At 38.5% G+C, this 25417-nt stretch overlaps 1 protein-coding gene across 1 annotated transcript in view; it reads right to left on the bottom strand.

Annotated features, from left to right (window-relative positions):
- Nucleotides 1-19273, bottom strand: part of SLC35A1 (solute carrier family 35 member A1) — a 32602-nt gene extending 13329 nt beyond the window's left edge. The window contains exons 1-4 of the mRNA XM_026511839.4: nucleotides 18953-19273; nucleotides 17206-17383; nucleotides 2684-2843; nucleotides 2356-2508 (exon numbers count right to left, since the gene is read on the bottom strand). Coding sequence (XP_026367624.2) covers nucleotides 2356-2508; nucleotides 2684-2843; nucleotides 17206-17383; nucleotides 18953-19055 — 594 coding nt within the window. The 5' untranslated portion in view covers nucleotides 19056-19273. The remainder of the gene's footprint in view (nucleotides 1-2355; nucleotides 2509-2683; nucleotides 2844-17205; nucleotides 17384-18952) is intronic.
- Between the last annotated feature and the right edge of the window lie 6144 nt (nucleotides 19274-25417).

Below are 25417 nucleotides of genomic sequence, written 5' to 3' on the forward strand. Positions count from 1 at the left end.
AGTGAAATAAGTCAAGCAGAGAAAGACAACTATCATATGATTTCTCTCATCTATGGAACATAAGAACTAGGATGATTGGTAGGGGAAGAAAGGGATAAAGAAAGGGGGGGTAATCAGAAGGGGGAATGAAACATGAGAGACTATGGACTATGAGAAACAAACTGAGGACTTCAGAGGGGAGGGGGGTGGGGGAATGGGATAGACCGGTGATGGGTAGTAAGGAGGGCACATATTGCATGGTGCACTGGGTGTTATACACAACTAATGAATCATCGAGCCTTACACTGGAAACCGGGGATGTACTGTATGGTGACTAACATAATATAATAAAAAATCATTATAAAAAAAAATAAAATTAAATTAAAAAAAAAAGAAGTATAGCCACAGAACTCTCGTCCTGTCCTAAATTTTCAGTGAAGACCCAAAGACATACGTGTCAAATCTGTAGAACACATAATACCCAAAAACCTAATAATGGATAATAAGGTCTGGAAAGACCTCAAAGGCCTGAACAATGAACCAAAGCTAACAAGATACACTTAAAAAATATACTGCATTTTGGTTTAGTAGAAGCCCAGTGCACATAACACGTTAGCGATATAAATTCTATGTATGTGAAACAACTTTGTGTATAATCAGTTATAGAATGGCTATCCTCCCCCCAAAACTTACAGGCTAATTTAACAAGTCTCTAGTATTCAGAACAAAGGAGGTAATTCACAAGTTATACCTCACGCTGCTCAGTCAACATCTAGAGACAGTGGGAAGTTTTAAGACTACTGAGGAATAATCAATGAATGCATCTAGAAGAGAAATATACGGCAGTATTGGGGCAATCCAGGAATCAAGAAATCTTTAGGAACTATATTAAAGAAAAAAACAGGCGCCTGGGTGGCTCAGTCAGTCGAGCGTCAGACTCCCTGCTCATTGGGGAGTCTGCTTCTCCCTCTGCCCCTACTCGTGCTTTCTCTCTCAAATAAATAAACGGGAGGGAGGAAGGAACAAACAGTGCTGTCTTGATGGGGAGGAAAGAAAGACTTGGATGGTGGTGGTGCGACACTGTCCTCAAACATTCAAAGGATCATCATGTGGAGTTAGTAGGGATTTGAATTATTCTGACAAGAACAAAAAACAACAAGAGGCAGTTACAAGAAGCTGCACTTGGCTTAAAATATGAAAGAACTTTCTATAGTGGCCCAAAAGTAGGAAAGGTGCCCTATACTCTGCTTTAGCTTACTGAGCTTTTCACATACATTACCTGTATATGAGGTGGACCCAGCATCTTTTCTAATGGTGTGTAGTGTTACTTAAAAGTTCATATTTAACTTCTGTTTGCTTTACCTCCCAATAAATTATTTCTGAGGGTCTACAACTAAATTAAATGTGCAGCGAATATTTGGTCACTGTCTTCAAATGCCACTAAGAATATAAGCATGTTTAAATATGTGAAGACAATATATATTCATCTAAACCTCATTTCCTGGGGGGGGGGGGAACCTCCACCTAGTTTTAGGAGAAACTACCTGAAAATTAACTGACTTCCTACTTTCACGGGCTCTCTGTACATCCCCAGCCACCTTATACTTACAGGAGAACCATGGTCTTTTATTTACTAAAAGGTAAAGAGTATTTGGTTGTAGAGGGAAACTCCAGAAGATCATTCACTAGAGTTCCACTTCCTAATTCTCTTTGGGAAAATAATCTATAAAGTGTCTTACACTTTAAAAAGAGATCAGGTATGTCCTTAACATTTAACTCTAAACTGAAAATTAGGAAGGCACTTTTGGCCCTATTTTAGCTATTGATAATCAGTAAAAACACTACTACCCCTTAATCCCTATCACTGACAGTGGGAGTATGTACAAAAAGTTTTTAAAAACAAAAAAACCATGAGTTGAGGGAAAAGTTGAAAATTAGATTGCTCAGTGTTCTTTAGAAGATGTCTAAAAGAGGCCTGTGAGTTCTGAACATACATACTGTGGAAATAGGCACAATTTTAGTCACAGTTTAGCTATTAAGTGTGTAACTTTGGACAAGTTACTTCACTTCTTCGGACTTAATTTTGTCCTCCATGAAACAAAGGGGGTTGATTACATTAAGGTAGCTTCCATCTCTAACATATTTTATGCATATTCCCCTCTAGAAAACTCAAGGGGGAAGGGGAGACCAGTCAGTTATATTATCTTTAATTATCCTAAGGGATTTAAAAAAAAAAAAAAGCCTATCTGTAGGGCAAAGATGATTTTCAGTCAAAGAAATGTAATCGTGCTACATTCATCAATGGGACTGTTTAAAGCATTATAAGACTTAGAGAAGTCTTCTATTTTGGTTATGGTGAGCATCTTTGTTTCTTACCACGACTTTTGTAGCCTGGGCTGGTTCCCACTGTACAAGTATGACTCCACCACACAGCATAAAAACTGAAATCCACTGTAATTTGCTGAGTGTCCGGTTTAACATTAAAACCGTACATAAAGCAGTGCAGGGAATCTTCAATTGATAGGTCACCTAGAAACAAAACAATGAATTAATGAACTCATAACAGCCTCTGACACAAATATTTGATATTAACAGAATTATGGGAAAAATATAATGTGATAAAGGGTTAATAAAAATCTTTTCACCATAAAAACTTAGTTTTTTTAAGGTTCTACACTTTTCGTTGTCATTTACCTCCACTTACCTGGTATACTGCTGCATCCAGATTGCTAAGAGCTAGGAAAGCCATATTGTTCTGAACAGCATACACTAATGATGGCACACTTAACTTCATCAGTTCCTTGGGGCTCCCCAAGACATTTTCTCTTAAAGATGCCTTGAATCTACCAGGACTACCAGTTTCTCTTTGAAAACAAAAGGGTGAGAGAGAAAGGTGAGAAAGAAAATTAAAGAGCATCTTTTTTTTTTTTAAGATTTTATTTTTAAATAATCTCTACACCCAACATGGGGCTCAAACTCACAACCCTGAGATCAAGAGTTGCATGCTCTACCAACCGAGCCAGCCAGGAACCCCAGCAGTGTCCTTTTGATAAGATTCCTTCACACACAGAATGCTGTATTATGTTAGGTCCACTGATGTAATTTAGCAAATTTATTTTGTTTTTATAATTTTCAGCTAATTTTAGATTAAAAGAAACATACCAACAACTGTATGAAAGTTCGATTTGGGAAAATATGACAATTAGGTTTACCATCATCAACCTCTGGTCAAAGCTCCAGAAGTTTTTAAGCATATTAAATAATGACATAACAGGAAGCCAGAATTGCTGGTACTACCCATAAAAATTTATTCCCTCCCACTTTAAGGGCCATTACATCAAGTTCACCCTTATTATTTTAATTAGGTTGCAAAGCTATCTTTAAAGACTTTTTTTTTAATTACAGATTTAAATTACAAGGAAAAAGGTTTGGTAGTTACGGAAGTTATTTGAGATAGGGACTCAGCAATTCAGGCCAATATTTGTAAATTAGTTCAGTGCTTATGAAATAGACAATAAATCAAAGCATATCCTCATAAAACTGAAGTACATATCTATAAATTTGCAGGGAATAATTTACTAGAAAAGTAAACTCTACTTGTACTGTACATAAAGTTTGCTACTTGATGCTTACTGATTATACATGCTCTTAACTACTCTTATTTTTTCTCAGGAGAAACTAGCTAATCTGGCTTATTTCCTGTCCTGAAAATTTCCTGAAAATTAAAAAAAATGTTTTATAACAAGCATCAGCAGCAAAAAAAGGGTCCTTATCAAAAGGGTCCTAACTGCAATTCACAATATCCTTAAGAGAGAGGACCATAATATTTCTGTAGGGAAATAGATCTGTTTCAACTCAAAGTTAATGAGTCACAGTGAGCCTCTGCTATGTTTGGTTAACAAAATCAAAAGTCATTAACTGAATTCTGTCATATTTAAATACTGCAAAAATAATTACTCATGTTCTGAAGGGGAGCAGAAAGTCCACAATGTCAAACTTATTACCTGTGCCTACCCATTGTAGAACTCTTCAGCCCCCAAGAAAATACTTAAATATGACAGGAAATTTGGCCTAGGTCATGGAAACAAAAGACATCCTTCTTAGTTACAGGTCTTCCTCTGTTGCCAAATTCAACATGCTCTAACCACAGTGGTAAATGTGTATGCTGAAAAGGAATGCACACAACCTGGTAGGAGTCTACAAACTCCACCCAGAAGAAGGACAGCATACCAAAAAGAATACTACTGAGAAATTCTAGGTAGTGGAGTTTTCCAGGTATCTGAAAATTGGCCCTTTAAACATTTCACAGTCTTTTTAAAATTTTTAATGCAAATCTAATATGGCCTATGTACTTCCTCAACACCTCAAACCACATTTTTTCAGAGAATGTTTTCCCTCAATTACAGAATTGAAGAACAAAATTAAAGAGAAACATAATTAAAATAAGAAGGAAGACCCACAGGAGTACAACTCAAAAGAGCTATCGTAACAGGATGATATATTAGAAAACATACCTGAACATTTTCTTTAATGTCCTATTTCTTACTAGGAAGCACAAGATAGCAGAGATGTTAAGTCTTACGGACTATAAGATACAGGACACTGCTTTCACTGTACTGTTACTTTTAATGCCTTCTAAAATACATATATTGCTGTATCTGCAGAGTGGTTCCCTAAAGAACTACTAAGAGGTACCTGTTTGTACCCATTTCCTACATAGCACTGCCTTGTCCACTGATCTCCTACACTGGATTCCCCAAGCTGTAGCAGAGTGGCTATTATCCCTTCCCTAATCCCTTGCTCTGGGCAATGCCATCTTACCTCCACCCCTTAGAGATACCTTAAGCTTTTAATGGTATCAAATGAATTACTGCCTATCCAGAAAAGAGGTGGTCTTTTTATCACAGACTCGTTTTGCCCTGTTGGAATATGGACTAGGTAAGTACCTCATTACTATTCCTTTTTTTTTTTTTTTTAAGATTTTATTTACTTACTTATTTGACAGAGAGACAGCCAGAGAGGGAACACAAGCAGGGGGAGTGGGAGAGGCAGAAGCAGGCTCCCAGCAAGGCAGGGAGCCCTATGTGGGGCTCAATCCCAGGACACTGGGATTATGACCGGAGCTGAAGGCAGATGTTTAACGACTGAGCCACACAGGCGCCCCTCATTACTATTCCTAATAACCACCATGCCTGCACCAATAACAAAATTGCTGTGGTCCCTTTTCTCCCTGACACTTTTCTCCTTATCTCTTCTATTGCACTTTCAGCTTTCACATAAAAAGAAGAGCCTATGAGGCATCACTGGCCAATCTGAGTAACCAGTAAATACAGTGTATCAGGACTGACCTTCAGGTCTTTGGCTCTCCGGGCTACGTTCTTTGTGTTGGATGCTCAGGAGCTACTGTTCACTGCCAGGAAGGCTTTAGTATTTTTTTTCTGGTTCCTTCTCTAATGCAGATATTAGAGAAGCCAAGCTATATCAGAATGTTAACTACTGGAGAGTTCAAGTTTCACTGTAGTCCCTTAAAACTACAGCAATATTATATAATTATAATAAGATACTTTGAATTAAGTTACAAAAAACAGAAAATGCGAAAATAACTTATAAAAGAAAACAAAAGCTGAAGAATAGAAAAACATCAGAAAGTAGAATAAAAAGATTTAGGAAGCATAAGAAAGAATATGTGGGAATCTTAGCACACAAAGTTTTAAAGGAAGTAAATGATGTCAGTATTAATCAGATTAAATCCTGCTTAATTTAACACATGTATTAAGACTATAGCTCTTAAAGCCTGTATTTAGCTTCACTTGCTAAAGTTTAAAAGAAATAACAATATATCTTCCAGAAAACACTACTAGTCCTCTACTGTTCTACTATTAAAACAATCAATTCTAAATATACTACAGCCTTGAATATACTATAAAAAGGAACACATAAAAACCAAAGGTGGTTTTTTCTTCCATTTTCCTGCCCTGTTGTTTTCTTAGAAATCAAATCCTTTACTAAGCACCTTCTGTTAAAAGCAAATATACTGGGGTGCCTGGGTGGCTCAGTCAATTAAGTGACTGCCTTTGGCTCAGGTCATGATCTCAGGGTCCTGGGATCAAGCCCCACATCAGGCTCCCTGCTCAGCGGGGAGCCTGCTACTCCCTCTTCCTCTGCAGCTCCCCCTGCTTGTGGTCTCTCTCTCTCACAAGTGAATAAATAAAATCTTAAAAAAAAAAAACATATGTATTAAATTCAGTTCTATAAATGACATTGCTAGATAAGCATGTATAATCAAAAAGCACGTAACAAATTTTTTTTAGATGTAGTCTCCCATTAAGTGTCTTATTTAAACAATTTGTTTTTTTATCACTGTTACAGACTCTGTGCAACCTTTTGTTACCCGAAGAAATTCTGAAACTCCACATTGATTGCAGAGATTCCACTGCACCCCCCACCTAAAATTTCTTATCAACCGGCTGAAATGAATTCTTTCTGACCTATGTTTGGTCAAAAAGTAGACCTAATTCTTCCAGCTCCTGATCTGACAGGAACTACTAGGAGGCATAAGTTCCTCGGATAGTTACCAAGGCACTGTGCAAAATGGGACACAGAAGTTACTCATGAGCTTAAAGTTAAATCTCGTTTATAAATTTCTTATCATCTGCAAAGTTAAATATGAGTAACTCACATAAAAGACTTGAGGACTAGATGTAACCAATAACGAGGTTATCTGAGGACAAAAATACTCATCAAGGTACATGACTTGTACTTCCTTCCTATGACCCTAAACCCATTACAACATGGGTACAAAGAGGCAGTGAAAAATGTAAACCCAGTGTTAAGATTTTATTAGAAGAACAGTATTTCTGGTCTTCTGGAAGAGTGACTGACAAACAGTAGGAAAGTTTGAAAGGAAACAAAGGAAGTTTGAAAGGTTAAGTAAATGTTTGGATCTAATGTTACGTGTAGTAATAAGTTATGAAAAAATACAAACCAAGTTTTAGCAATAAAAAGAAAATGTAAACCCAGCAGGAGAAACAGAATAGAACTGGATAATCTATAATATAATAAGTATTTGATGGCTACATTATTCTAGGTAACTAGAAAATAATTTTTCTGGAGTAAAATATTTTCTTCAGTCTTACATAATGTATTTGTTTTATTACTAAACACACCCAAAACATAGTACATTTACACATCCTGCTAGGTTTACTTAGTCTTTATAGACTGGTGAATAGCAAACAATAAAAAGTTGACTTTGTTCTAAGACAATGGGAAAGCTTTGCACTTCCATTTCTTCATCCCACAAGTGACAGATTTAAATAAAAACGGTCAGTTTTAATAGCTATGATAGCTTTTAGTAAAGCATACAGCTAATCAGTCATTTTCCTGTGAACTGCAGTAACTAGTTTGCAAAACCAAAATATTTGAAATGCTATACTGTTTTATGTTTCAATCAGATTACAACTTAGAAACTGGTAATTTATAACTCGAAGATTTTTAAAAACCAACTTAATTACATATAGAACTTTTGCAACATCAAACTGCAAATCTGTCCCCTCCCCTAAAAAAGTAGGATTTAGCAATTTCCTCTTCAATTTAAAAGTCATCTGATGTAATCATAAATATGCACAACAGGTATGTAAAAAGACAGTTATTACACCTTTGTTTAGACTGTAAACAACCCAAACGCCATCAACGGAGCCCAGTATATATAATACACCCATATACCAGAACACCATGCAGCTCTTAAGAAGAATGAGACAGATTTCTATGTACTGACGTGGAACACTCTCTAAGATAAAACACTGAAGCAGGGTGGGAGGGGAAGTAAAGTGGAGACAGTGCATACCATGTACATATGCTAAGTACACGTAATTAAAACTCACCAATTAGACCATGTAAACTTTAAATCTTATCAAAGCAGCCATCCATTAATTCTTCCCTGCACTCCTTTTCTTGCAGTTCTAGCTCACTAAAATAAGTATAATTTCACATTCCAAAAATTACTGTAAATTATATGTAAAATCAACAAGGATGGGAAAACCTAAAATTAAATACAAACAAAATCTGTCAGTTTTTTAAGTGAATAACAAAATTACACTAAAGGGGAAAAAAAAAACTAACCCAAGTAGTCTAAGAAACAGTCTTTTTACTATATGCTCTAAAACTAAAGGCCAAAAGAACTACATAAAAAATAGTGAACTTTAGTTAGGTTTTTCACAGCTGTAATGTTAGAAACTCTGAATCTATTTATATACTTGGAGATTGAGCAAATATCTTAAGGATAATGGAAGCTAGATTTATCACATTAGAAAAGGAGCAAATATGGAAAGGGAAGTTTAAAATAAACTGTGGTATTAGAATTACAGGTATCAAACAATATATATCTCATGTTATACACACAGACATATACATACAGAAGTACAGAAACAGACCGGTATATATGTACACGCATACATATATTTCCTGCCTCTGCTGAAAGGGCCAGGAAGCAATGATACTCCAGAAGCAATGGGCACACCTAGTGTTCTAGACTATGGTTTCTAAATACCACTCTCAAAAAAAAAAAAAAAATAAGGCTTCTTGGAGAAATGTTATGATTTCAGGGTTGGGGCAGGTAATATAAGATAAGCCTTAAACGTCTTCCTATGCTAACTAAATAAACTGCTCAAAGATTGATGGGGAAAAAAAAAAGGAAATGAAAGGAAATCAGGAATGAAACAGGAAGAAGCTTGAAGATCCCACTGCCCTAATCTGGGATAATTTTAGCATCAAACTAAACAATGATAATGGATTCCAGCCCATACAACGAATCCATGAATCTATGCTGTGTGTGTGAGAAAGAGACAGAGAAAGATAGGAAAAGCTTAGGGTAGAAGGCCAACTAATAAATGTACAAGGAGTGATGGAATTAAGAAGTTACCATTTGGCAACATCAATGGGTAATAAACTTATGTGAGTGAAAGTGATAGGAGAAACAGTATTTAGTTAGCCATGAAGTATCTCTCCACAAGCTATTCATTAATTACAAAGAGAAAATTGATAACTTTATGTGGAGAAACTTAGCAGGCACTACCTTAATCAAATCAAAATTAAATTACCAGTGATGGGGCAAATGGATATTGTGTGCCTGATGATACACTGCACTGAGGACACATTCATTTCTGTGGTATTTCTGACCACAAAAACAAAAAATACGATTACACTGAATCATGAAAAGCTTTAAATAAACATAAATTGAGGGACATACAGACTATGCTCTTCAACAATGTCTAAGACATGAAAAAAAGAAAGATGGAAGAACTGTCTCAAAGGAATCAAGAGGTATGACAACTAAATGTAATTATTTTACTATTAAAGGACATTAGGGCAAATGGCAAAATTATCTAAGGTCTGTCAATTAAATAATAGTGTTGTATAAATACTGATGTCTCGACTTTGGTATTTTATGATTAGGTAACAGAATGTCATTGTTTTCAGGAATTATGCACTGAAGAATCTAGGGACAAAGAGGCATCTTATATAGAACTTCCTCTCAAAAAAAATGCACAAATATATACAGAGAAAGAATATAAAATATGCATGGGCAAAATGTTGGCATTCAGAAATAAAAGAGAAAAAGCAAAAAATAAAATTGAAAATTACTGAAATGTCTAACAATGCTACTACATTCTTTTTTTTGTCCTAGCTAATCAAAAACTACTCAATTATGTCACTGTTCTGAAAGATTCATAATTTGAAAATTAGAGATCAGGGAACATCTCTGCCAATCACTTTCTAGGTATCTTTGGCAAATAATCTTCCCTCAGCCTAAGATTTCTCATCACAGAAGATGAAATTATAGCTACAACTAAAATAGAGGACAAGAATGAAATGAAAATTGGCTGAATTTACCTGCATGTTTCCCTCACAGTCTGAGGGAAACAGGAAAGAATGTCTCCTTAACGCCATCATTCTGGCAGCCTGCCACTCTCAATAGCACCAGTCCTGAATGTCTGATGCAGCAGATTTAGTTGCTGCAATCTTAAAAGATGTTTGGCCTTTTACATAACACATTTTGACAGTGATTAACAGATTGTATTCTAGAATGTAGTTTCTTGCTTTCTAAAGATAGTTAGATATCTGCTCATTAGGTTTTCAAAAATTCATTTTTCACAATAGCACCAAAAAGCAGCATTACTCTGGTTTTTCTAAGGTGGTTTTAACTTACAACATCATATATTACAGCAGTAAGGATTTTCCACATTTAATGCCCAGTTTTCTTAGGAGACCACACCAAGGTATGCATTTCTCTACCTTCTGTTCTCTTACCACAATCTGAAAGACGTGTTTTAACTTTTTTCTGAAGAAATGTAAATGAAATCCATGGTGGTTGTTGCCCCAATACATAGTGCACTCCTCACCAAACCAAGTCTGTGTTTCCTTTAAAAAGTTAAATATCCTAAACACATCACACAGAAAATTTTCAAGTGAATTTCACTTACAATTTATTTTTTTTACCATATATAAACAGGGCAAAGAAAAGATTTGAGATTAAAATTAAGCTCTTGTCTTCCAGTGTTTCAGCAAGCCAGCCATACCCTTCAGACTACAAAGGTTTTTCCCATACTAATAATACCCATGCTTCAGGGGACGCAACCCCACTAGTCCTACCCCAGGAAAGGGAAAAGGAGAGGGAACCAAAGAGAATGGAGTCTCTGCCACATGACCTGGATTGCCATGAATTCTATCCAAACAGGATTCCCTAGGTACAGAAACTACCTACCACCTCAAATCCCGAGAGACTGCTGTTCACTCAAAACATGAGTCTGGAACCTTGCTGATCCATTTGGTCAGGTCAGATTTATGAGACAGAGATTATATTAATTAGTCCCTTTCCAGTCTCAAAGTTCTGACACAAGAGATGAGTGACTAGACTTTAGATCTCCAGACTCACCAGGAACCATCCCTGGACCTACAACTGCCTCTGCATAAATTCTTAGGACCTAAATATTCTAATTTACCTACCTGGGCACTTGGTTGAAGTTATGCGTACCTCAGTCCGCTTAATTTAATTCTTACAAAATTGTAGGACACTGCCTCAGACCAGACTGACTCTTGTTATATTTTAAATAAGCTGACTTCCGTTTGTCTAAATGTACTGCACCTATGACTGTGTGTTCCTCTTTATGCAGGTTCTGTGGTTTCTGGTTAAATTGTCCAAGAACTAGGAATCTTTAAGGTATATGGAGTTAAAGGGCACTAAAACTGAGAATACTTTTATGAGATTACTCTCTTCTGACAAGCCCTTCTAATCCCATGACATTAAATACTTTATGTGATAAGGACATCCATATTTATTTCTCCAGCCCAGACCTCTCTGTGTTCCAGACTCATCGATGCAACTGCCTACTCTCCATAGCCCACTGGATGTCTCAGAGGCACAAAAAACTTTATATTGTACCTACCCAAAATTAAATTATTGATATCCCCTTCCCTAAAATCTGCTTTTCTTCCTGTCTCAGAAAAAAATAACTCTATTTACCCAGTTTTTTATATTAAGAAATAGGAATATGATTCTTAACACCCCGTTCCCTCACCTACTGTAGCTGACCCTTATTATCCTGGGTTTTGTATGTGCGAATCTGCCTATTTGCTAAAGTGCATTTGTAACCCCAAAATCAATACTCTCAGCACTTTTACAGTCATAGGCAAACATGTACAGAGAGGCCAAAAATTTGAGTTGCCTAATACACACATTCCCAGTTGAGGTCAAAAAAGACAATGATCTCCCGCCTTGTTTCAGCTCTCATACCGTAAGCTAATGTAGTCTATTTAGTGCCATGTTTTCCACATTTGGGGGCTTTCTGGTGGTTATTTTGCTCTTTAAAATGGCCCCCAAGCATACTGTCCAAATCCAAGACAGCTGTAATGTGCCTTAAGGAGAAAATACATGTTACATAAGATTTCTTTAGGTATGAATTATAGTGCTACTGGCTGTGAGTTCAATGCTAATGAATCAACATATATTAAATAAGGTGTCTTTAAACAGAAACACACATAAAACAAGGTTATTGATCAGTTGATGAAAATGTTGTGACAGAGGCTCACAGGAACCGAACACTGTTTTTCCCCTAGGAGCACTAGATCAATATTCACTAATTCAGTATCCATGGTGACTTCACAGAACAAAACTACTGTGGAAAAGTACGAATCGACTGTGTACCCAAACCCATCACCAAGTCCTATAGATTCTCCTTCCAGAACATAACTCAGATCCATTAGCTTCTCCTTATCCTGTGTTCTCAGAGTAGGCCGTTATGTCTAGCCTCTAATAAGCTTCCTTACTTCCAACTCTTGGCACCCTTCTAATCCATCTCCTCAAAGATCAATGTGATTCTTAAAGCAAAATGGATTGCCATGGTTAGTCCCTGAATTAAACCATTCAGTTATTTCCAAGTCCACTTCAATGCAAAATTCTTCACAGGCCCATGAACTTACTCTCTGATACCTTGCAGACCTCTCCTGCTTCAGCTTAGCCCCACTCCCTTCTCACAACACTACTGTTGTTACTTAAGAGTCAAGGATTTTTCTGCCTTGGGTTCTTCAAACATAGTTCTCTCTGCCTTCTCTATGCTCTTTTCCTACACAACTTCTACTCAATCTTCAGGTCTAGGTTTAAATATAACTTTCTCAGAGAGAAAGCCTTCCAACCCAAATGGAGACCCTCTATTATACTTATTTACAGCATCCTCTACTTACTCTTAACAACACAAATTTATTACTTATTTGCTTAATATCTGGTTCTCCACTAGACTATAAGCTCCGTGGGGACAGAACTATGCCAGTGTAGTTTGCAACTACACTTCTTACATCTGAAACAGTGTTAAGCACATAACTGGGGCTTGATAAGCAAATGAATAAATGAATGAACTTGACTGTCCCATCACATCTTTTAACAATATATTGAAACAGACATGGCATGACTATGTTTAAAATGTTTGGAGGAAGGGAAACACAGATTATGTGGATGTGGCAGTGATCTGTTTCTCTGTAAGTAAACCTTAATCATGAGCAAGACACTAAGAATTTCAAGAAATTTCCTGAGTCTCTGCCCCCATCTCTACACACTATAAAATGATACGTACTTCTTTAACAATTAGCCAAGACTGAACATATTACTGAGCAAAGAGCATTACTGTAGAGACCATACTAAATAAACAGCCAAACTGGTCTATGAGGTTAGGCTCTGCATAGTTCAGATAAAACTGAAGTTCTGAAATAGTATTTATGTCAACTCTATAAAATTATTGCACTTTATCACAGGGTCAAGAGTAGGAAGAAGGGAAGAAGCTTGTACTTCCTTTAATAATTTTTTTTTCCATTTAAATAGTAGTTCCATGTTTTTTCCTTTTGCTTTCCTCCAAAATTTTCAAATCAGAATATGGTAACACACTAATTTTTATATTAACTTTAGATCACAATATGGGAGAAATTTTATTTTATCATCAGGATCTAATTTTTTACTTTTTCTTCTCTTAAGAGAAGATTTTTAAGGTATAAACTTTTAGTTACTTCTTGTATAATTCTTTCAAATTCTCCCACAATGTCCTGAAATTGTTATCCTCTCTGAAATGATGAAGTATTGCTTCTACTTTGAAAACAAAAATCTAATCTCTTACCACAAATATTTTCTAATATTTTAAGTTTTTCCATCACAGTAGAACAAATCAGTAATATCCAACTTGTGTTTCTGACAAACCACGTAACATCCCATTTGCCTTTGACCCACTTTTTTTTTTAAGTTACCAGTTTTAATAGGTGTACAAAGAAATGACAGCATGGAGAGTATCTAGAAAATCTTTTACTACTTTGCAAACCTCACAGGATTAAATCAAAAAGACAAATATAAAGTTATTGGGTCTTTCATTTGCTGCAACTCTTAACTGTTCAATTCATTCTTAGTAGCCCAGAGTCTGGCCATGTATTTTATTCATCTTTTCCATATTACAGTTTCCTAACAGCTTATTAATATAAGCTAGCTGTCCCTTCAAGATCTAGAACCAACTTTCAGCATTTTCACTGGGTATCTTTCCCACATAGCTGTGCTTTAGTTTCATCATCAAGGGTCTCATCACATGTTGCTAAAGAAGCAACTGCATTGTCCTTTCATCTCATTTTGTAAGTATCAGTCTGTGACTTCCTAGGTCGAAATAATTCTCCTTTATCTTTCACTTTTTTACCATTCTAAGAAATGAGCATTCTTACTATTCTGAGTAAATTCTTTGAAGAAATAAAATATTTTCTTGTTATGAATAGCAGGTATTTAGTTTCTACCAATGTGTTTTGAATAAGCACTTGAAGATTTACCAACATGTTCTCCATAAAAATTATATTCACTTTAAAATCCAATAATTTCAAATGCATTTAGTTTCATGTTTTGTAAATTTTTTGCCAGTGCTTTTTCCACTTAGAAACTGTGTGCTTTAAATGATTCTTCTTGACCGCCAAATATTGTTAGCCACATGTCAAATGCCAACTACCAAAACTGTGTATGTCATTATTCTTTACTTTCCTTGGTTCTCGCTGGTCCTGTGCACCCTGCAGGTGCAGGTTCACAGAAGAGCCTCTCCTGTAAGCCTTTATATTGTGCTGGCGACAGACACAGCAACTAATTAGTGATGATGATGACGTTGATCAAGTACAGTATCTGGTTTTCCACACTTGTTATTTCAGCACCATTATGACTTGTCTGGTGAATTCTTAGAAAATTTTGTGCTTTTATTTTTATGTAATTATCAAAAAAGTTTCCACAAAATAAACTACAACTGCCCATACCCATAGCACTGAATAACTGAAGGATAAGAAATACTACACACCAAGCTTTGCAAGGCTGGAAAAGCATCAGAGTAAAACAAAGTCTGTACAGGTGCGCTGGCAGAACACAGCACAATGGCTGAGTTACACCAAAGGCCTCACTGCTTTTTTCTGAACGTTGGTTTTTAAAAATTCCTAGCAGTTACAAAACAACCGAATCATGATTTGACCTTACAGTTTAAAATGGCTGATGCCATGCCTTACAGTCCTATTTCATTCTTGAGTCACAATTTTGTCTCCCCTTGGAATTTGGGGAATAAAAAGAAGAGATGGGTTCCCTTATCCCTCTTCTTCCAATATCCCTATATTTGTCTTAAAAGAAGCCAAGCCTTAAGATTTTATTAAACTCTTAGGTTTTATATAGAAGTTGTTGAATTTTAGACAGAGAGAGATTTTTGCCTTAGTAACATTGCCTTTTTTATCGAACATAAGAAATAGCAGGAAGATCAGTAGAAGGAAGGGAAGAATGAATGGAGGGTAAACCGAAGGGGGAATGAACCATGAGAGACTGTGGACTCTGGGAAACAAACTGAGGGCTTCAGAGGGGAGAGGGGTGGGGGACTGGGATAGGCCGGTGATGTGTATTAAGGAGGGCGCATATTGCATGGTGCACTGGGTGTTAAACGCAAACAATGAATCATGGATCACTACATCAAAAACTAAGGATGTACTGTATGGTGACTAACATAATAAAAATTATTATTAAAAAATAAATAAAGGTACAATAAGACCTCTTATTTATCAGACATTATCAGAATGAAGAATCTCCTAAGCAAAGCCAAATCTCCATAAAAAAATATCTTGTTAAGTAAGAAACTGTGAAAGGTCTGAGATTTTACCCTACTTGCAACCTAACAACTTAAGCTGCCACAGTATCTCAGCCCAAAAGATAAATTTTAAGATTTTGAGAGCATGCGCGTGCACGCGCGGACACACACACACACACACACACACACACACACACACACACACCAGTGGGGGAGGGGCAGTCCAAGAGGGAGAAGCCGACTCCCCGCTGAGAGATCCTGACCTGAGCACAAGGCAGACACCTAACTGACTGAGCCACCCAGGCATCCTGAAACTCAAATATATTAAAGCTTGCCACCATGTGGCCTCAAGTTATCTTTCTGTTCTTTTCTCCCTCTGCAAACCATTTTTAGAGTATTTTCTTCACATGATTATTTGTTATCATGTGTGTATTTACTGGTTTATTTTCTCACTCCTCCTCTAAGCCTAGGCTCCAAGGACAAACCATATCTATCTCATTCATACTTGTATATTCAACACCTTTGATAGAACTGTAACACAGAAATCGATAAATATTTGTTAAATGAAATTCGTAAGTGTTTATATGAAATTTGTTTCTACATAAAAGCTTACACACATGCTATTCCTCACTGGTGGCCCACTCTCACTAACTCACATCTTGAAACTTGTATGAATTCTCACCTGCCATGTGACCCAAAATGGTTCACATCTCACAAATCTTTCCCCAGTGCAATTTCCCACCAGATTTTACTTAATTCTCACAACCCTAAATTATTTTCTACAATTAAAAAATAAAGAAACTAAAGCTTAGAGAGGTTAAGAGATGTGCGCAAAGTCATAATCACAGTGCATCTAGGCTTAAAATTAAGTCTGTGTCACTCCAAAGCCCCTATTCCTAAACCTCTTATACTGTATACTTAGCTAAAATGGTTCTCATACGGTGTTACCAATTCAAAGCCCAGTGCTGCCACATATTAATAGAAGTGTAATACTGAGGAACCGCCAATGCTGTACAGGTAAAACAGGGGTATAGTACTTACCTAAGAAAATGTATACAAATTAGATAATTTCTATGAAAAGCACTTAGCACAGTGCCTAGCACTTAACACACAAAACACTCAAGAAACATTAACTACTATTATCATCATATGCCTCTAAAACAGAAGTCAGTCATTCTTTTCCGTGAGGGTCAAATAGTAAATAGTTTAGGCTTCGTGAGCCACACAGTCTCTGCGGCAACAAAAAGAGGCAGCAAACAGGGTTTGGCCCACAGGTCGTAATTTGCCAACCCCTGGTTTAGAGCAGGGTTCTTCGACCTCAGCACTACTGATACGTGGGGCTGGATGAGTCTCTGCTGCGGAGCGCTGTTCTGTGCATTGTAGGAAGTTCTGCAGCATCCTTAGCCTCCCCCCAGCAGATGCCAGTAGCACCACCCAAGTGGACACAACCAAAAAAGATCTCCTGTGGAGCAAAACCACCCCAAGTTGAGAAACACAGCTCTAGAGCAATCGAACATATGAAGGTGTAGCTTGAATCTTCTAATAAAGAAAATACCTTAACTAAGTGGAAAATTAACAATTTAACACACTAAAAAGTATTTATACTCACTTAGCTAAAATTCCCACACTTAGTAATAACTTTATAACTTCTGTGATACACACGGCTGTGGTTGAAAAGTAGAGTTCTCTGTCTGATGTCCTTGTATATCTTAAAGCTATGGTATAAGCTGCAGCCACCAGGGTCATCACTGCCAAGCAGTATAACTTGAATAATAAACTGACATTTTCTGGAAAATATGTGCAACAAAGATATCGTTTAGTAGACAGCATTATGTTTATAGAAGTTAATGTTATACCTCAAAATGCTTCCCAATTTCAAGCACAAAATACTTTTTAAAACCCATGACATTTGAAAATTTATTGCAAAACAATACTTTCCAAGTACATGACCACAAACATACATACACAAAACACAGCTGACTTTTAAAAATCAACCAGTTAAACAAAGATTTTGTTCCTGAAGAATGCCTCAACTGCAAGATTCTGTAGCATACTGACACTAGTTTGGGATTTAATTACATATTTAATATATCTTTATAACATAATGTTAGTATTATACATTTATAGTAGGCATATAAGGCACAACAAATATTTATTGACAATAAGCCTAAATCTGTAAATTACTGCCAACTATTTCAGATTATTTGAGTTCTATCATTTTGAAGTTTTGCTCACCATTAATCTTGCTGTCCCCATCCTGTGTTAGTTATCAAAACAATTCTATTTTTTCCACTTATTTCCTGCGTTGCTACAAAAAGACTCTTAAGGTTGGTCTTACTAGAAATGGGAGAATGCTTAAGAGCATGATACGCAACCACAGACAACGACCCTGGGCAGGGCTTTATGATAAACGTGGGTCCCCCAACCAGGAAAGTAACTTGGCACCCATGCAGAAAGGTACCCTTTAAGTATCTGTTTAACATTTATTCAGAGCTGAAGCCAAATGCTCTGTAGGAGAAGGGTGGAGAAGGAATCCGGGTGTCGCCCAACCTGTCCTAGCTACAGTTCTGAGGTACAGAAATTCAGCTCTGTTCCTTACATACCCCACTCAGCAAAACAAAGTGCTTCGGGGTTAATCAGAATCACGCCCATGAAATGGCAATTAGTCGTCAAATATCATTACTCTAATGTGCCATCCCTGGGGGGGAAAGCGGTGAATCTCACCCTCCACCCAAAATATCAAAGTGTTCCTTCTAACACAAACAACATTCTCCAGGGAAGGAACTCTGTTAACGACTGCTTTCTCCATTTCGTTACGGTTTCAGCGCTGTTTTAATGCCCCAGTGATGTTTTCTGGAACCAGCCGCTGCTTGGGCTCCGCGCCCTGAGCATGCCCTTAAGCCTCTGAGCATCCGTAGGACAGAAGGCGCAGAAGAGACCCCAGCCGCGACGACCCCGGCCGGAACGGAGCACAGTCCTGCCTCCCGCGGGGTGATGCGGGTCCAGCCCGGGACCTGCGCTGCGGCCCCTCTCCGGGTCCGCCCCAGCCCGGGCCTGTCTGAATTTGGTTCCCCCCCCCGCCCACTACAAAATCGTCGGGGCAGGCGCGGTCTGGGGCGGCCAAACAGCCCGGCGCGGAGCCCGCCTGGGGGAAGACAGCCGCAGTAGGACGCTGGCTGCCCCGCGCCGCCTTCCGAGGCGGCGGAGCCGGCTCACGCCACAGAGCGGCTCCAAACAAACTCCTGATGCCCGACGCCTCGGCCTGGCCCCGGAGCCCCGCGGGCGCGGACAGGTGCTGACGCTTGTGCGCCTCCGCCCCCCGCGGGCTTCCCAGTCCCGGCAGCCCCCGGCCTCACCTCTTGGGGCAGCCATGGCTCCCCGACAGCCCCGCGCGGAACTGACGCACGCCCCCTCCGCGCGCCGTCCTCGGGACACCCGACACCGCCTCCTTGTGGTCATAGAGACGAAAAATCCCTGGGCCTAGAGCGCCTCGCCGGCCGACCGTCCGCCGACTTCCTGCCCAGCCTGGCACCAAGATTAGGCTCAGCAATCCGACCTACCCCCGACAACGGGAAGACCCGGATGGAGGAGAGGCCTTTACGGCCGAGTCCTTGCTAACAAGTGCGTAGAACTCGGGTCGAAAGCGTCATTCTGTAAACTACACCTCCCGGCCGGCTAAGGAAGCCGAGTCAAGGGAGGAGAGCGTTGCCTTCTGGGAATTGTAGTCCTCATCGAGGTGATTTGGTAGCAAATAGGACTTGGTGATTTATGCCTGTCAAAGCTGTTGTAGAAACCCCCAGAACCGGTAAAGTAACTGAAACTACTTTCGGCAACATTTGTAACTTCCACCTTGCTCATGACCTTGCATTGTTACCTCTTACTTAAACTTAATATGACTTATGTATTTTTCAGAAGTCTTGTGACTGTGTCCTTATTGTCAGCATTGTCATTGATTGTATTTACTTGGCCGAACATTCTAACTACATGATCTTCTCACAACAAAGGGGCTTCAAAAATATTAGGCGTGTCAACAGGCATTCACTTCAACCGCTATAATCTTCACTTTTACTAGAGGATATTAATTAGCGTAATTGATGTTAGAAATACTTCATTGGCAAAATGAAAGGCTTTCTAGATAACGTGGATTGGTTAAAAATACTATAAAGGTACCTCAGCCCTTACAGGAACAGGGATACAAGAATCTGAGATACCCGGAAGCCTGCACCTCCTGTAGCACCATCTTTCCCTCAAATGACTTTTTAGAGGTTTGAGCGGTTGTTATACACCATTGTCTTGTCTTAGATATACATACACAGAGATAAACCTAGTCTGTTAACATTATCGGGAAAATGCATGCCTGGTTAGCATCACATTACTATTAGAAGCAGCTTTGCAGAGTCGGACATTTGATTAATCTCATTTTGGAACACTGTTGGAACTTCCCTCTACCAGGTTGTATGTGTGCTCACTGGTGCTTCTCACCTCTTCCCGTAATTGGTACAGTTCCCTACCGCATATGATCCTATATATACACTTAAACCAAAAACTCACATGTGGACTTGAAATTAATTTTAATAATGGAAAACATTCTATCATACATTCCTTCTTTTGTTTTACAATTACTGCTTTGTACAGTTTATCTCTTCCCATTTTGGAGTATCATTATGGTCTCAACTTAATTCAATTAAGTATAATTATTCTCCTTTTGATACTCAGGTTATCCCAATATGGCCCTTGTAAGTCTACTCCTTTCTTTACATCTGCACAAGATTTGTGAAGCATTCTTTACTTCTGGCAACAAGAGGTTCCAGCCAATCTTGATATTTCCCTGTCCTAGGTCATGGAATCAACTATACTTCAAGGAACTATAGTTCTTTCTGCTAGAGAATAGTATCTCTCTCTCTCTCTCTCTCTCTCTCTCTCTCTCTCACACACACACACACACACACACACACACAAACTGATTATATTTAGGGTGGTAGGTAAAATGCTGTTGGACTGTTTTTGTGGCATTTCTGGTTCACATAACATATCATGCTGCTGAACCCTACTTTTTTTTAAAGATTTTATTTATTCATTTGACAGAGAGATAGCCAGTGAGAGAGGGAACACAAGCAGGGGGAGTGGGAGAGGCAGAAGCAGGCTTCCAGTGGAGGAGCCTGATGTGGGGCTTGATCCCAGGACTCTGGGATCACGCCCTGAGCTGAAGGCAGATGCTTAACGACTGAGCCACCCTGGCGCCCCTGAACCCTACTTTTCTTAATAAATTTTAAATACCCAAAAGGCTTCCTACTCCATTGGCATGAACCTGGACTAGACTTTGATGCCTCTTGTCCTAACCTGTTTAGCCCAAAACCACCAGGGACAAACCTATATTTAGAGAGAAGTCAGGATTATTGACACATTCCAGTGAGGGAAATCTCACACCACAGAAATTGTGTGGGATGTCTCTGGAAAAAAAAGGAAGAATTATAAAATCTAGGGGAAGGATAGACTTGGGTGAAATTTAAAGGAAGCAGTGTTTTGATAGATTTGAAGCAGGGCTGTTTATAAAGAAGTCAACATCAGATCTGGACTGAAGAATAGTCCCAGGATCCAAAGTTACCAGATGTGGACTGCTGTATTCAGGACCCCCTGAAATGAGAGCTTTGCTCCTCGGTTGGAAATTGAGGCTGCTTCTTTGTGTCAGAATGACTTAAATCCTCCAAGCAAAAGCAGGCAGTTTCATTCCTACTGATAATCACAATTTCAACAGCAGGATTCCTAACAGTGTATGCTTTCAGAGAACAAAATGTTTCACTGAGTCCCAAAGTAGACATTCAGAAGAAAGGGTGGTTATTATACTTTACTGAGCATACCCTTCAGGGAAATAGTATTTCCTGTTAACTTTCCAGCTGGCATTTCTGTTTGTTATCTCAGCCCAACGAATGGCCAAGCAGATATTTACATCCTTTACATTCGAGCTAAATTTTACTTTCTAATTCTGAATTACCCTAAGTCTTGGAGGAAAACCTATTGACTTAATGTGCTTCTTTAATGTATACCTAGCCTTCTATACAACCGTGGTTATTGCAAGAAGCAGTCATCTTCAACATGTGAACCACAGGGTCATTCGCCTGATAATGAGCTAACCTGAGTGTGTCTCAAACAGCTACTGCTATCACCATCTGAAACCCTACTGATATGCCTGATTGTCAGTACCAAGCTGCAGCATTTGCCTTGAAATCCTGCTCACTTCTATCTCCACTCAGGCATGAGAGCTACCTTAGTCTCAATGAATTATATAAAAGGAAGCCCATTACTCTATCCATTGGTACTAAAGTAAAAAGGGAGGGTGTGCGGTAAGCAATACCAAAAGGCTTAAGGAAGTTACAGTTAAATTTAAGGATGTAGCTATATAATGAATTGTTGCAGTTTGTAATTGAGAAAGTTAAAAAATACAAGGAGACAATGTAAAATTCAGTGTCTAGACTTAAAGAGCAAAACATGAGTAGCAATCAACAACATCTAAACATTTCTTATTGGAGCTTAACTCTCCCTTGCCTCTGCCTCCTTTTTTGGCTACCATAATCTCATTTTCCTTTTCCTGCAAGCAGTACTGATTTTAGTCTGTACTTATTCCTACCATTTTCTGCTTGCTGCAATCTTACTTCTACTCAAGCCAACTCTATTAAAACGGAGCTCAGCAACTGCCTACTCCATTGACCTTTTCTCATTTCTCATCCTCTTCTGTTTATTCATCAGACATTGACTGAAAGCCATAATGTGCCAAGCATTATTCGAGGCACTGACTGAGAGCTTGAAAATAGAAAGTGGGCAAAATGAGGATGGGAGTGCAGTAGAATGAGACACTGGAGACTCCCTTCTCTCTTGGCTAACATTAACAAAGCACGTACCATGTAAATGCTTTGCATGGGTTAACTCATTTAATCCTCTTGACAACCCAATGAGTCAGGAACTATTAGTATCCCAATTTTCATGATGAAGAAACTGCAGCAGAGAAATATTAAGGAACACAGCTAGTAAGGAGTAGACCTTGACCTTACTTCCTTGGCCACAGAGATTCCTTTATGTCTTTTTCTACTCCTCTGACTGCTCCTCGGTTTCATTTTGTCTCTTCCTCCTCATTCCATCCCCATCCCCTTGGGGATGACCTCCCAAATTATCTTCGTCCAGTTCAAATTCCAGTCACCTCTGCTTTATTTGTCATCCCTTAAACACAATTTTGCTAGTACTGAATGTGTTCTCTTTTTTGATCAACCTGTTCCTCTTCCCAATTATCCTCGGTCTCCTAGGGTAGACACCCTGACGTCATACTGTGATTTTTCCTTCCTTTTCCTGAGATGTTCTATCCTGTTCATTAAATTTCACATTTGCCCTTCATGTCATCCATTACCACATGCCCTAATTCTTGCAACACAGCTTCCTAGCCATCTCCCCAAACACAGCATCTCTCTCCCGCAATCTTCTGTTCAAGAATCTGCAATGGTCTCCTAATGTCTGACTCCAGACAGGCAACATAGTCCTCTGCCTGGCTTTCAACGTTCTCCAAAAGCTATACCAACACAACTTATCCAACTTTTTCCCCACCACTTCTCAAAAAATAATCGCCTTTTTCCTCTGTCCCTCTCTTCTTTTCCAATGATTACTCTGCTGCTGAGCTCCTTATCAATTCCCACCTTGACTATTAAAATGATCACTTGACTAGTATCCTGCCTCCAGTTTGTTCTTTCATTTATTTCCCTTTTCTTCCTTCATTCATCCAACAACATACTATACAAATGCCAGGGGTATAAAAATAGCTAGAACACAGTCCGAATCTCAAGAAATTCACAATCTAACAGGGAGAAAACGGACGACCACATGTATACCTATTGACTTTAAGTACTACACTAAGGGTATAAATAAAATCTAGTGAAAATTCAAAGGAAGAAGCAATTAATTCTTCCAAAAGTGATGAAGAAAACCTTCACGGAAAAGGTAAAATCTGATCAGGCTGTTTGAGGACAAATATAATCTCATGAGGGTGTCTGTGGAATCCGCTCCAGGTGACAATGAAAAGCAAGAGCAGACGGTGGTGGCATTAAAGCTGATGACATATCTGAAGGTCTGGCTCAACCTGCCTAATATGTACAGTATACGGAGAGAGCAAGAGAGGGGCAGGAAATGAAACTGGAAGACAAATGGATATATTCTGGAAAGTCTTACATAATATGTAAAGGAGTTTTTCCATTATCCCCTAGGTAACAGAAATGAGTCTTGGTAGGTGTTTAGGTGAGGGAAGTAAAAGCTGGGGAAAGGGGACAGGGTGACAGTGATCAGATTTATGTGTTAGAAACATTATGCCAATGAACCAGGTAATAGAACTAAGTTCTAACAATAGCAGTGGTGGTGAAAACAGAAGGACACAGACAATTCAAACCAAATCAACAGCGCTTGATGACTTATTAAATGTAGGGGCTGTGAGAGAAAGGCAGTCAAGAGGTTTTTAATGTCCACTACTGAGTAGATGGTGGTGCTTTTGACCACAGAAGTAAATTCAGAGGGAGAAACAAGTCTGTCCGAGAAGATAAATTTGGCCTGCAACCTGTTGAAACATGGGTCACTGTCTGACTCAGGGTCCAGCATGTGGTTGGGAATCTTTAGAGAGCCCTGGGGCTCGGGTAGATGGTAAGATCCTACGAAAGCACCATCTGGTCTAGCTCCCTTTATTCTGGTCCGTTGTACTTAGCAGGCAACTTTCCGATATCAAATGTAGCTTTTCAAACTGGGTTTGGTATTTTTATTATTTGGAAATTTTATTTTCAGCCTTAGCTTGATAATCCCGCATTATGACTTCCCAGCCCTTCTTTTCTGTGTTTAAAAATCCTGCAGAATTGAATGAGGTTGACAGAACAGATAAAATAAAAAAGCTGATGTTGTAAAGTTGAGTGTTGGCTCTCACCATCCCACCTCCTTCAAGGATAGATCCCTGCCCCCACCCCTCACCCCAGGCCTTGCCTCAACAGCCAGCCAGCCTATCTTTAACATCATTTTTAAACTACAGGTATGAAAATCATAAGCACTGAGAAGTAGGTCTGTTTGAAGTTTACCTGTATGATATATGTAGAAAATGGATTTTGAAACATATTCATATTATAAATAACATTTAACCTACATAGAAAAAAAATTATATAAACACCTTAATAAAAGTCACCAAGGCAGGAAAAAATGCACTAAATATAAATGATCCCCCGTCATTAAAGCATATTTCACAGTCCCTCCTCCTGGGAGTCTTTATTTTCTCGGAGCTGGTGTTAGAAGTATGTTGAGACAATAATAAAACTACAGCCCTACAATTCAGCTATCAGTAATTCACATGGGCCCTGAATACAACCGCCAATGGGGATGAGGCAGATAAAGGCAGCAGCAACGGGGGCTGGAAGTGCCTGTCTTATGGAAGAGCGCAGCTACTACTCACGGGAATGCTAGCCAAGGACTGCCAGATACTCTGATTCTTTTTCAAGGGGCCAGAAATCCAGGTTTGACGTCAAATTTCCAGATTTTTAAAATTCATGTGGACCTCTGCTCTAATTATTCCAAATTAATGAGGTCTTATTATATATCAGTTTAATCTATGTTAACATTTAATAGCTAATGAGGCTGAAAAGATTGACTAGACTTTAAAATATTAATATTTAACATTAAATATGATTTTAGAAATAAATAAGCTTCTATTTCAGTCATAATCTTATAAATATATTAATATCTAAAGAGCATGATAATTTCAGCCTTTAATGCTGCCAAACTTTTTCTGACAAATAAAAGCTGAGTGGACAGAG

This window comes from Ursus arctos, unplaced genomic scaffold (assembly GCF_023065955.2).
Source record: "Ursus arctos isolate Adak ecotype North America unplaced genomic scaffold, UrsArc2.0 scaffold_13, whole genome shotgun sequence".
Taxonomy (NCBI): Eukaryota; Metazoa; Chordata; class Mammalia; order Carnivora; family Ursidae; genus Ursus; species Ursus arctos.